This window comes from Venturia canescens, chromosome 2 (genome assembly GCF_019457755.1).
Source record: "Venturia canescens isolate UGA chromosome 2, ASM1945775v1, whole genome shotgun sequence".
Lineage (NCBI taxonomy): Eukaryota > Metazoa > Arthropoda > Insecta > Hymenoptera > Ichneumonidae > Venturia > Venturia canescens.
Genome location: NC_057422.1, coordinates 18,978,186 through 18,991,780, shown reverse-complemented (window position 1 = coordinate 18,991,780; position 13,595 = coordinate 18,978,186). Strand labels below are relative to the sequence as shown.

The 13,595-nt window shown below is 35.8% G+C and overlaps 2 protein-coding genes across 8 annotated transcripts; one reads left to right on the top strand and one right to left on the bottom strand.

Annotated features, from left to right (window-relative positions):
* The first annotated feature begins 312 nt into the window (after positions 1–312).
* Positions 313–11,117, top strand: 5PtaseI (inositol polyphosphate-5-phosphatase A). 7 transcript variants are annotated; one of them, XM_043412230.1, is made up of 13 exons: positions 315–1,006; positions 1,594–1,635; positions 1,754–1,854; positions 2,542–2,629; positions 2,712–2,775; positions 2,979–3,199; positions 3,397–3,537; positions 3,899–4,060; positions 4,171–4,356; positions 4,558–4,623; positions 4,775–4,817; positions 5,970–6,006; positions 9,667–9,770. In XM_043412230.1, exons 1-11 carry the CDS (start codon positions 947–949, stop codon positions 4,805–4,807), a joined length of 1,164 nt encoding a protein of 387 aa, XP_043268165.1. In that variant the 5' UTR covers positions 315–946; the 3' UTR covers positions 4,808–4,817; positions 5,970–6,006; positions 9,667–9,770. The 7 variants fall into 7 exon arrangements, with proteins under 7 accessions (XP_043268162.1, XP_043268168.1, XP_043268165.1 ...); XM_043412232.1 differs by lacking the exon at positions 9,667–9,770 and adding an exon at positions 6,107–6,124; XM_043412227.1 differs by lacking the exons at positions 4,775–4,817; positions 9,667–9,770 and adding an exon at positions 6,107–6,376 and having other exon boundaries at positions 313–1,006.
* Positions 11,100–12,355, bottom strand: LOC122406663 (AN1-type zinc finger protein 1-like). The gene is made up of 2 exons (XM_043412250.1): positions 11,776–12,355; positions 11,100–11,666 (listed from the first exon to the last, which is right to left on the bottom strand). Exons 1-2 carry the CDS (start codon positions 12,202–12,204, stop codon positions 11,292–11,294), a joined length of 804 nt encoding a protein of 267 aa, XP_043268185.1. The 5' UTR covers positions 12,205–12,355; the 3' UTR covers positions 11,100–11,291.
* Positions 12,356–13,595: the final 1,240 nt, after the last annotated feature.

The window sequence follows — 13,595 nt, the reverse complement described above, 5'->3', positions numbered from 1 at the left end:
ACAATAATAACAGATTCTGTCAATGAATCTCAGTCTCTGTCACAATAAAAGTTTTGTATAATATTAGATGGAAAATAGTCGACTACTTGACTAATAATTTGACAACTCCTACTACGACGGGTACCTTTAAATACGAGATTGCGATACGGCATTGCCTATTGACGTACGAGTACGAGCCAAAAGTAGGCGTGGTTTTCCTCCGATATATTGAGGGATAAAAAACGTAAATAGCGTGTATGTATACGTATATATGACGATGTATGCGTATAGAAAGATATACATAATATATATATACGTGTATTTGTAGGTTGAGAGTGAGTAGTGTTGTCGCACACGCCAGAGCACGATGTTGCAAAGATATTATATTTTTATCACACGACGACACACTCGCTCTGTCGTGGCTCAACGACTCGCGTTATTCGATTATTAATGATGCGCGTGTACGGCGGTGTAGAAGCAGATGAGAGCGAGGTGCTGAGGTGCGAGATCGTGGCAATTGCACGCAACGGGGGTTGAAAAGTTCGCGGTTTACTCTTAAACGAGCACCGAAAATCACTCCAATTATTATTCCATTGTTGTCCTACATCTTGTTTGTTTTTTGTCATTTTTTTCGTTTGGGCAATGAGTTACGGTCGAGAGTAAGAGTGAGAGCGGGGTAGTGGGAAAGAGATAGAAGACCGTGTTAAAGCAGAAAAAAACGGTGTGTAATAGTGACGGTGGTGGTTAGTGGCTTAGTGAATATTTTTTGGTTTTTCTCTCTCCTGTTTTCAACATTTTCGTTCGTGAGAATAACACAACTTCAATGCGATTCCAAAGGAACATTGGATCTTTCGTAAAACATCACTTGTCAAAAAAAAATCAGCACGTAAAGAACGTCAACTGTAACTGTCAATAAAAACGACTTAAAAAGCGTTTTAATCCAAGGGAAATTGAATCAAGTGCCAAAATGTCGGGTGGTATTCCGGTTCTACTCATTACCGCCAACGTTGGCAGTATTTTCGAAGATGTAAGCTTCATCGTACTTTTTGACATCGTCTGTCATTTGACCGTCACACACGTCAACTGTCGCACCGATATTATTTTTTTTTCCTTCGTTTATCGACTGTGTTTTGAACAATATTAACGCTTTTTTTCAACTCTCTTGTCTGTGTTATTTGATCTATGTTCTTGTGTTTGTTTACGTATTTTTATTTGAAAATATATGTTTTTTTAGTATTTTTCCCTGATAATTACGAGTCTTATCTCTATGAAATTAAAAGAGTAACACAATTGAACGCCTCTTTTTTGTCAAATAAATAAAATTTATTGACACTGTCATTTGATTTAATTTTTGTTTATTGTCTTCTAGACATGATTGTTCACTGCTGAAACTTTTTCACTAACAAACGAAACATTTTAAAACTATTCATAGAATCAGTATTTTTATGAATCCCAGTAATAATAATAATAACAACATCTTATTAAAGTTAATTTTTGAAAAAGTAAATTTTTGAACAGATTTAAAGTGTTCATGTATGAAACGATAGAAAATTTTTCCTCATTAATGCAATGAATCTTTTTTTCTCGTCTCATCTCTTTTTTTTACATTCACAGCCTGGCGTTATGCTGAAAATATGGACCGAAGAATTTTTATCTGTAAGTATAAATGATTTTGGCAAATGATTAACCAAAACAAATGAACTTTATTTGAAAGATTTATAAACCTGGACTGTACTAAGATACAATTTTGTGTTATCTCTTCTTATTCTTTCAGACTATATCGCGTCTAGACCCTAAATTTATAGCTTTACACTGCCAGGAGGTAGGCGGAAAGAATTACGAGCAAAGTATGAGGCACGTTGAGGATTTTGTTAGGTAAGTTGACTAACTAAATGAAAAAACCAAGATCTGTGCATTCGTTCGTAATACATAACAAATGTACACTGGAAGTGGGCCTCTTCCATTCGTTACTGATTTTTAGAACATTGAATTTAAAAAACTTCTCTCTGCAAATTGTTAATAGCAGCTTTTTTGAGAAAGAAATCAATGAGGAATTAGGAAAGACAAGGACTTCAGTTTTTTAATGAAAATTTAATCCTTTCGCACGTGTTCACAGTTGAGAAGCTTCTTTCAGAGGCTTCTAATAGAGCTTACTACATTTCCAAACAAATTGGATAAAAATTCACGTTTCCGACGATTCGTTAATTTTCCCCACAATCACTTGATGAAAAACGTTCATAATATTCATTGATTTACCCGAGAGCCGATATTTACTGGGAAAAAAAAATGTTGAATAGAATGATTTAACGCCCGAGCGATAGCGGTTGTAAAAATAGATAATGACCCGCTCACACGCTCGCCTGAGCCTCGTCAAAAGGGTCACCTCGACTTATATTATAATGCGTCTCTGGAAGGGTCTTTAAAGAACGTTCCATCATGAAAAATCAATGTCGTTTTTTATCTTTTCACACGAAAGACTATGACAATATCGTTGGACTTTTTTTAAAGTAAAAGAGTTATTATAGATAATTACCGACCGTATACTCTATATTTTGTTTTTAGGCTACTCATGTCTTCTGAAGAACTCAGGCTTTTCGACAAAGTACGAGTTTATCTCGATGAAGATTTTTCCTCTGCAGAGCACTTTACGGTTTGTGTCCACGAGTTTTTCGCAGCCAATAATATCATTCTTCTTAATCACAAAATATGTCACTGGGTCCGTTGGTTTTTAGGCTCTCGGCAATTTTTATTTCGTTCACGAGTCATTGAAGGACGTATTGCTTTGGGACTTCAAAGGTTCGTACGTTGGCTGTTGAATATAAAGAAGATGAATACTCATTCCAATGAACTTCAAAATATGAAAGAAAAAGAACCTTAAAAAGTTTTCTTATTTGACGTCGTCGAGCTTCAATGCGAAAAACTCTTACCGAAAAATCTAAAGATTGAATGAATGTAATTTTTATTTCAATTTAGTTTTCACTCGTGCCTTTTTTTTGCAGAATGTTCTTTCGTACCGGTTACCGGAAAGGAGGTACATTCGGGAAACATAGAGGAGGTCTCGACCAAGGAAAAGTCCAAATTTCCACAAGATTTTTTTCCTGAGTGCAAATGGTCGAGAAAGGGTTTTTTGCGCACGCGATGGAGCATCAGTGGAACTGTTTTCGATCTCATAAATATACATTTGTTTCATGACGCTAGTAACTTTGTCGCAATGGAAACGGTGAGTGGGCGAATGGCCATTTCTCGAAAAAAAAAGTTCAAAAATATTTCGAATATTCGACAGAAAATTTTAGTATTCGAACACTTAGTTTAGATATTAGCAAATTCGTTTTTTTTACATCGTTTGGAATTTTTCATCATAATAATTCGATAATTCATTCGTAATATTAACTTAATCCGAGCTTTTTGCTTTTTCAGTTTCCATCTGTGTACGGTAAAACACGTAGAAGAGCTTTGGAGCATACCTTAGACAGGTTTCACAATGATCAGTATGCAAACGTCCCGTATTTTCTCTTCGGAGATTTTAATTTTCGTACAGACACATCCGGTGTTATAAAGGTACTGTTTTTCGTTCTTCAATTGTTCCAAAAAAAGGAACCTTCAGTTTCTCAATGAATATAGCTATTTCCAAATGATTATAAACAAGTAAATGACTCGGTAGATTATTTACGACTGTCTTCTTCGCCAGAATTTCTACACTGAATTCTTTTAATTAAGTGAATAATTTAACATACAAAACTGGGCTAATTTTTCTTAATTACCTAAATCATATTTGAGCCAAAATCTAATTTATTTTTCGTATCGAGTCTTCTTCAGTTCCATTCACTTGTTTGCTTAGAACCCCATTCACTTTTCTCACTGATTTATTTCCTTCTACGAATTTATTACAACTATTGTGACCTTTACTCTGTGCTTGCAGAAACTTACAGAAGATACTCACGAAAGCAGGCTGTCGAGTAAGGGTAATATTTCTAAATTACAGTTTCGGAATACGGACGAAAATCTAATACTTACTTTAGGCAAGAAAGAATTTTCGCACCATGCGCACCGTCAAGTATTCGCTGAGAACAGCGGTAAATGGGTGAGTTTTCATCGTGCGTATTGGTAACAAACAAACAAAATTATGAGTCCCAAATTTCTGGCTTGTTCAGCACTGAACAACGGCGTTATCTGAGATTTTTGTTTTTCAAGCTTCGCGAATACGATCGAGAACTCGAGGACTTTGAGGGCAGGTTAATCGAATTCCCAATCAATTTCGTGCCGAGTTATCCTTTCGAGGAAGACGTTAATCAAGGAGTGAGCTATATGCAAACGAGAGTACCTGCTTGGTGCGATAGAATTCTGCTGAGCCCCACAGCAAAAACACTAGTCCAGAACGTGAGTGAAAACTTGGAAATTATTCACAAACTTATAATCGGGAAAAACATAGTTGCCATATTTGATTATTCATACAAACTTTAACTTGATTCGTAATAAATCCTTGAAAAAAATCCTTATTTTTCAAGGTCTCACAATCAATTCTCCCTTTTCCAAAATGGAAAATATTTTTTTTTTCAACTTGAGCGTTAATTGTTTCAGGTATCATCCTCGGAAGCGGTGGAGTACGGGATAATCGGTCCAACAACTTGCATGGGTGATCATAAGGTACGGCCTCGTATAGCCACAAACGAATTAACTACTCACGAGTAACTCGTGGCTGTTCGTTTCTTTTTCATTTTTTCTGTTAATACTGGGTACATTATACTGACACACTTCTTGATTCTGATGATTCATTCTTTTGATGATTATGGTGCAGCCTGTTTTTCTGGAGTTTCGAATGAATCTCTAAGCACTCAAAGGTACCTATATCTACGAACTTCTCTGTCTGTTTTTTGTCTTGATTTTCATGATTTTTCTCCATTCTTTTTATCATTATTACTTTCTCCACATTTTCTTGTAATTATTTCGACTCACTTCAATTTCCCTGATTTCTGTTTATATATATTTTTTTCTATTTTAACTCCAAATTAATGATCTTCGTTGTTACGATTTTTCATCATATCGACACGCCTTTGTTTATGAATTATTCTCGTTGGGTCCTGCTCGACGTAAATATCGTTGTCTCCCTTTTCCCCCTCGGAACGATAATTCATTCGGCTTTGCGGAACTCCACAACCGTCTACCTTCTTTTCACCTTCGTTCTTTTTCTTTCGAAATACTTTCTTTATCTCCACGCGACTTTTCGTTTATGTGTGCAAAAAGGTGTACACGATTACACGTCCCATTCATCGCCTCGCTATATGTGCCATATACGAGCTCTATAATAACCTGAGAATGATCGTATCGCGAGTGGGGAATCCCATCACGAAAGTACGACGCTATTTTCTTCATTTTCTTATTCCCCTGTAGAATATCATTAGACTGGAAATGAGCACATTTCGAAACTAATTGAATGAAGAAATTACGGAAAAAAGCACCAAACCGTCTTTCGAGACATTCTCTATTCGTTATTTTATGAACGTGATACACTTTCTTTTTCCGCTCATTTGTCAAAAACAATAATGAAAAAAATGAAAAATGTGTTGATGCAACAGGATTACATGATCGAAGTAAAGAGTTTCGATTCTGGAGCATGGAATGAGTTGATCAGCAGAGATTATTGTGGAGCGATGTCTTCAAATTTTTTGGAAAAGCTAAAAAATGTATTCAGAGAAAACGGAGAATTTTGGAATGGTTATTTTGAAAATTCAATGATACGAAAAGTGCTAATTAACGCATTAGAAGTAAACTGTTTAGAAAACTCTGGTATTCACGCATCTAGATGTGATAAAGATGACAAATGGAAAAAAACACGCACACACTCAAACAATCACTCGCAAACACTTACCCAGTTGGCTCCGTCTCCGAGTATTAATCATTGGAGCAAAAAAAATCCAATGAAATGAAAAAAAGCACGAGAATAATATTTACATGAGGCTTCGTCCGTTTTGTTTTTCCCCTTTTGTTTCCAGCCAGTCTACTTGAGGGTTATGCTTGCCTCGGATGCAGGTATGATAAATTGCTGCAGCTTACAAGAATCATCAAAATATTGCTTTCGAGTGCCGGATAATTACGCAGAGTTGTTACCAATGTTGCCTGATTGCCGTAGTTACGCGAACGCACGTTATCGCTCCGTCGATCGTTCGCCGAAGCTTTTGCACGCAGCACCCATTCAGCATGATCCTTACACGCCCGATAGCATGGACAGTCCGAGTCCTAATGCAATAATGACCTCGGGATACGGAGATATCCAGGAGGATATCGTAGGTTTAGAGAATACAGGGGAGCCGATAACAACGACGAGGACGAAAACCAGCGAAACTTTAACTGCGACGGAGCTGAGAACGAGGCAATTAAAACGTATCGACGCTGCAGTTTCACCGACGCTTCTAAAGTCAAAATTGGAGCTTATAGCGAGAAAGGAGAAGAGCGAGGATGAGGCTGGAGAAGCGGCGGACACCGAAGATACGCAATCGAAATCATTCAACTGTCATTCGAGTTATTCTGACGAGGATAAATGCGAATGGGGAGGAAGAAAAACGAGATGTAACAGTGACGTTTCCTGGCAAAGATCTCACCTCTTAACCGAATCCTGGATACGCGACAAAGCCCGTCAGGGCTATCGTTCTTTCGCTCATTCTCAACCCAAATCCTCCTCGGATTCGAGTCAAGCCGATCCAGCTGAATTGAAATATCACGGTGACATTGTTATACCTAGAATAGCTATTATTAATCCTAGTAATTTCGAGTCGAACGAAAGTTCGGTGCACCTCCAAGAGGACCGTCGACTCATGACTCTCAGCCGAGACGGCTCGAGTTCAAGAGTCAACGAGGTGACCAGCGGCGAAGGCTCGAGTCTCGATACTTCGGACGACGCTCATAATGAGCTTGAAAAAAGAGACGACAAAGTTCGCGTCTCCTCGAGAGCACAAGACAGCGGACTCGACGTCGGTGACGATGGTTTCTCCAGAGGCGGATCTTTCGGACGGTCCTCGAACGAAGCCGGCTCTACCACACCCCTCGAAGATCTTGAATCTCGCGATTGGGATAACCCTTTAGATGTTCCTCAAGTTCCCATTGAGCCAATAGTTTTACGAGAGGAAACGAGACTTTTGGAAACTGACAAAGACACGAACGCTTTTGTTACGCCTACGAATTCTCCCAGGGACAAAAGTCAACGCGATATTCGTGTCAATGCAGATGAAATCGAACCCGCTCGTCCCGACACCAAACAACAAGTTCTTTTGACAAATGACCCTACGAATAACGACACTTTACCCAGTCAGGATAAGACTACGAACCCGGAAAAAGAAAGTTTCAGGCTCAAAGCTTACAGGGTCACGAGAAAATACAAACGCGACATTGTCGCTAAGAATGGAAGGAAATGCACCAGATGCTGTTGCGTTATTTCTTGAAAATTAATCGACGAGCTTATCGTAACACCGTTTTTCCCTATTAGTTTATTTATTTATTGCTCCACATCGGTAAAGAGACTTTTACAACGCAGTTCTCGCGTCGGATCCTCGTACGCTGATACGTAATACGAAATAAATTCCAAAACGCCCGGGCACCTTCGAACACTTAAATTCTTTTCACGATTCGGTGCGTTACTTCGAAGACCCCAAAGGGCATGTCATAGTGATATTTTTTAACGGCTGCAATTCAGCAGTGTACGGTGGAAAAAAAATTTAAATGCACATTTTGATTCCTCATAATATTATCAAAGTTTCAATAAATCAAAATGTTATTGGCTGTTTTATCAGTGCCTTATGAAAGTTCAATTTTTCACAGAATTTACGAAAGATCCAAGATTTCCAAACGTACCCTTTGACGGTTATGAAAACGGTTTGAAAAATCAACGATGAGTTCCAGGGGATCTTGCTTTCGTTTATTTACACTTATACATCAACGTTAATTATTATTTATTACAACTGACGACGAACGTCGTGTAAACGAAAAATCGTCATAGACTCTCATCACAGTATCTCGTAACGGAATTCTTTTTTTCTCCCCCAATGTTCTAGTTCATCGTATTCCTACTATTATAGACAAATAAATTCACGTCGTTGTGTGAACGTTATATTGAACTTGGGATTAATTTATTGGAAGAGAATACGTAAAGATCTTCGTTGTTATGAATTCTCACGGAGATCGATTTCAGTCGTAATATTCAATGCGACTACGGATAAAACTGCCAAAGCTAGGGTTCGTGTTGAATGTTAAATTATATATTTACATAAACATATTTATATAATGTATATTTTTAAATACATGTATATGTGCGTGTCTAGATACGAATGTAGTAAATTTATTATTTAAATGACGTAACGTAGAGATGCTTGTACTTGTTCGTATAATTCGGAGACGAGCATTTCGGCAAAAAATGCAATTATAATAATATATTTCATGTGAAAAATCGACGCGTCTTTCTCACATAGAACAAAAAAATCAAAAGATAATTATCTCGCAACAGTGATGAGAATGATTTGAATAAAAATTTAACAAAAAAAGAGGGTAATTTATCGAGTCAAAATATGCGAATGGATTTTTCCTTCGATTTTTTGATAATGAGGAATGACAATGTAGAACAGTTCTTATTCACTATTCGGATCGTGCTCAACTCTGCTCGTCCAACGAACTACCTCGTCATTAGATTATAATCCGTAGCCATGATCTATCGGGCAATTTATTCGGAAGTTATTTAGCGCACACTCACTACTCGATGTTTGTTTAATTTCTTGTTTTTATACCGTATGTTTGTCTCGTGTAAGTGGACTTTTGCACAGTAGTGAAATCATTGTAAAAACAATGTTGTGTCAATCGAATGCTATATTTATTTTTTATTCTCTACGACTTTGTACATTCTCATTTGCAATCACGAAATTGGCACCCTCATGATTTATTCTGTTGTTTTCTTTTTGAGTGAAAAAGCACATTTCCATGATATTTGAATAAAATTGTTATCTTTTTTTTTATCCTCGACATTACGAAAAACAGAGTTGCTGCACACTAAGCCAACGCACTGCGAAATATCCCTCAATCACTAACAATATTATATCTTTGGTTTGTACACTGATTTTCGATGTTGTCTGATTTATGGTTTTATCGTACGTTTTTTCTTTTCGATTTTTATCCCATATTTTTTTTATTGGAATTGAGCGATAATGATGGTTTCTTTTTTTTATGTCAATGTGAGCATTGGATTTGGCCTGATTGATCGTTTATATTTGTCAGATGTATGTTCAACGTTTGCTGATCTCGTTATGTGTGTTTGGAAATCCAATTTTTTTTTCTACCTATTTCATTATTGTAGCAATCTTTGTGCACATTTTTTTTCGTATGCAATGCTTCCTGATTCACAATCTTAAGATTTACAGATTTAAAGGCTTCGAAGATTTTCAGTTCATTCTCGATTTATCTTTTGCCATACAATAATAATAGATGTCGAATAAAAAAATTGCTGCAATAATGCAATGAGAACAGTGCATTTCCACATGCGATTAAAGAGTAATTGAAAGTACATATCTCAGCTGGAAAAGTCTCGAACTTGTATGAAAAAATGATGCGATCAGCTTTTGTTGAATGGAAATGGGTGAAAATAAATGAAAAATGATTTTTTAAAACTAATGTGATGGCATCGTAATTCTGAAGAGAGAATTTTCGACACAGAACCGTTGGAGTTGAATCACATTGTGAAAGAATCATCAAAGTCAGAGAATTCAGAGCCATCGAGTTTGGAGAAGAACGAGGAATTCTGCAACAACGGCACGGCCACAATAACTCGTTACATCCACATTAAACACGCCGATGCCTCGGTGAAGATATTTCGAGAAACAACAGTCTAATCATGTGTGGATGGAGAAGACATTGTGCAAATTCATCTGAGGAAAAAGTGAAAAGAAGTAGTTAAAAAGAAATAACGAAAAATGATGTTTAGAGCGTACAGAAACGAGAGAAAAAAAAAAGAAAAAAGAAACGAAACGAATAACAAATTATCAGTGTAACCCGTCACAGTGAACAATTATTATCGATATTCTAAATGTCTTCGTGTTCCTATGATGCATTTCAATTTTTATTTCGAACATTTTTTTGTACTTGTGATTTAAAGAAACTAAGACTTCGCGACCGCCGTACTTATACGTATTAAAAAGAATTTTTGTTCTCTTCACATGCAAATATGTGTGCGCGATTTACGAAAAACAAGAGAAAACAAAAAAAAAACGAAAACTGAGTTTTTGTTCCGAATATAAAATGACTAACTGGAAATGGAAACTACGAAATTTGTATTGTTCCATAAAACAGAATGAAAAATAGTCTTGTTAAATTGAAAATGATTGAAGTCAATTTTCACAAATCCATTACGAATTATTCGATAACGTGAATTACAAGGAATCTTCGTTGTCACGTACGATGGTGTACAGCCGGAGACGAATTGCCACCATTTTTATTTTTCAATTACTTTTAGTAGTACTCACAATCACATATAAATATTTTCCTTCCATATAAGTCTGCGTTTATCAGCCATTCCTTACGCGAGTTACGCGACGAATCAATTATCAACGTAAACAATAGACTGTATTGTGTTAGAATAATAGTTAAAGTAGAAAGAAAAAAGAAATAAAAACTTTAGTTGTTTTATCGAAATCGCAGGATTGATTAGACTTGCGTTCCTTCTTTACTAAGAGGGCGGAATACATATACAAAAATACAAATAAAAAGGATTGTTATTATACTGCGCTAGTTTTCATGTAACGACGGATAAAATCCTTAATTACGAGATTAATCATTTTGTCAACCTCATAAACAGTCAAATGAATGTTGTACTTTTATAATATGCGTGTACTTATATTTTGTAACGAGAAGAGATACGTAACGTTAGCGATGTATCGGAAGCATCGCGGTCGATTTTTTTGACTCGTTAATGAAGCAAAGTATTGCAAAATTAATCGAAAGCGTAAAGTAATAAATGAAAAACAGAAACACATTAGTTGATACCAATAACGATCGTTAATTTGCGAGAACATTATGTGTAGACACTAGAACGAGATATACCTGTTTCATGTATTCTTCAGAATGTGTAGAAATAAAATGATGGCTCTGGCTTTCGACTTAATCCCAAACGCACAACAAATCTTGTTTTTATTTTTTACGTAATCCATTGAAGTTGTTTTTCAACTGATTTGCACACAATTAAAGTCACAGACAAAACGGAAAACTAAAAAATGCATGACAACTATTTCTACTCAATAACATTTATTGCAAAAAAAATAAATTTTTGTTTTATTATTTTTATTTCATTTGTATGAACTAGGATCAATTTCATTCTCATTGGAATATTCTAAAATGACGCTCTGACCGTCGATTAATGATTCGTTGTTGAGAAGTTCTAGCAACGGAGTGTCCATTTTTTCGGCAATGATTTTCCCTGTCGTATGATGAAATAATCGGAGTTTCTCCGAATTTCCAATATTGTTAGCGTTGAAAACGTTGAAAGCTTTGGAAAAAGTGTCCGTTACTTTACCAATCGTCCAATCCACGCTCACGAATATTGCCCGCGACTCAGTCTTCGGACAGTTCTTTTTTGGTGGGTGAACGTGGAAATATCTTCTGTCTGCTGTAGGAATAGTTTTTGCACCCGTTGCTTTGCCTTTTAATTTCATCAATTGTACCTGTACGTAAAAAAAATAAATCGAATGTTAAAAAGGTAGACAAAATTGATGAAATTTAAAAAAGGGAATCGAAACAAATATGATTAAAATTCGTTCTGTTTTCTAATACCTTGTTAGCCATTGCTACGTTTTTCGACTTTTTCAAGGCTTCCTTAACTTGTTCATCCACAGCGGTTTTTGCAATAGCGAATTCTGCCTTGGGTCTTTGCCATTTTTTCAATTTGCTCATTTTTTCCTCTTGGCTCATTTCCAAACATCCGTGGTAACGATGCGAAACACAAAAGTGTTTTTTACATTTGACGCAGGGAATTTCAACGGGTGAGCTCTCGTTGCAGGATTCCTGAGAGCAATTGAAATTCTTTAAATTGCTCTCGGTACTTTCGACATATTTGTCTACGCATTTAGGACAGTTGTGAGCAAATGCTTGGAAATGATTTTTACAGAAGATGACAGAACAGTGGGTGCAAGTGAACGGTAAAAAATCATTTTGTTTGCAGTCCTCTACAGCACAATTAGTTCCCAATTCAGGAAATTCCATGGTGAATGTAAATCAAGAAAATGAAGATTGTTGGAATTCCAATCAATTATGAGACGGTGTCTGCGAATGAAGATGATTTTCACTCAAAGTTCCCAAAGCCAAATTGTTCCACTTTTGTTCCAATTCCTTCAGTGTGATGTGAGAATCGCCGTTGTCACTCTCTGGATCTGGCAGTTCTGTTGACGGCACAACTATGTCGTCGATCGGTAATTTTTCCTTTTTCCAAGCTTCGTCTATCAGTTCGAGCAGTCTACCATCTCCACATACTTGACTATCCATAATTTTTTGAAATTTGTTCCCTTGTTGCTGCAAAAAATTTCCACGTTCATGATTGTAACGTACACTGTTTATTAATTGGAAGATAATTTCAAGTTTGATAATTTGAATTTCAGTTTTGGATTAATCAAAAAAGCAGAGAAAAACGGGTGAGATAGAAAAATGTGGTTGAAACTGATTGAAATAACATGTAAATGAGAATTTTCTTATCATTCAAATTTGTAATGAATTTTAGAAAAATCAGGACCTAATTTAAATTCAATCCGAAAACAAAAAATAGCGATCTAACTAGTAAAACTTCAATACTCATTTTATTTCGTGAAAGAGGTTAGATCATAAGCTCCGAGACAATCATATATTTTTCATCAACACATTCATTGAATGAAGCACTTGTATCGAGAGAATGTATAGTTTATAATTTTTTTCAGTTATATGTATTCAAAAATAAATAATGCTAAATTGGTACCTTACTTGCTGACAAATCACTATACCTTTTTTATGAATAATCATTGAGAGTATTGGCGAACCGAGAACTAAATTGTCTTGCAATCATAATGAAGGTTAGGGTAACAGAGCGGCAAAACCTAGATTTTCAAATGTCTAATTTAATGAGTTGAGTTGAAATATAGCAAATATAGGTACACTTTAACTCTTGAAAGTCATAATTATTGGTCACCGTCAAACAATTCTGCATCGATTACTCTAATCGAAGTATTTTAGCATGAAAAATTTAAAAAATCGGGGCTAACTTTTGTAAGGAATTAAAAGTAAAATATGCTCCTAAATAGTTTATGAACGAAATAAAAATATGTTGATAAATATTTTATAATAAAAAAATACTTTGCAAGATTTAAACTAAATTTGTCATGAATTAATTCATTGAATGATAATTATTATTTTAGAAAAACAAGCCAAATCCGGCCGTATTCCGATATTGACGACTGTTAGTACCGTGAGTACGTGTTTTGGTATAGGGCTTACAGTACCCACAGTCAATATCGGAACACGGCCTCCGTTGCCTTGATGCCTTGTTCCTATTCCTAATGTTCTTAAATTATAGTTATACTTACAATTGCAGCTGAAATCACACAGATTTTTGTTGTTGATTTTTCAAA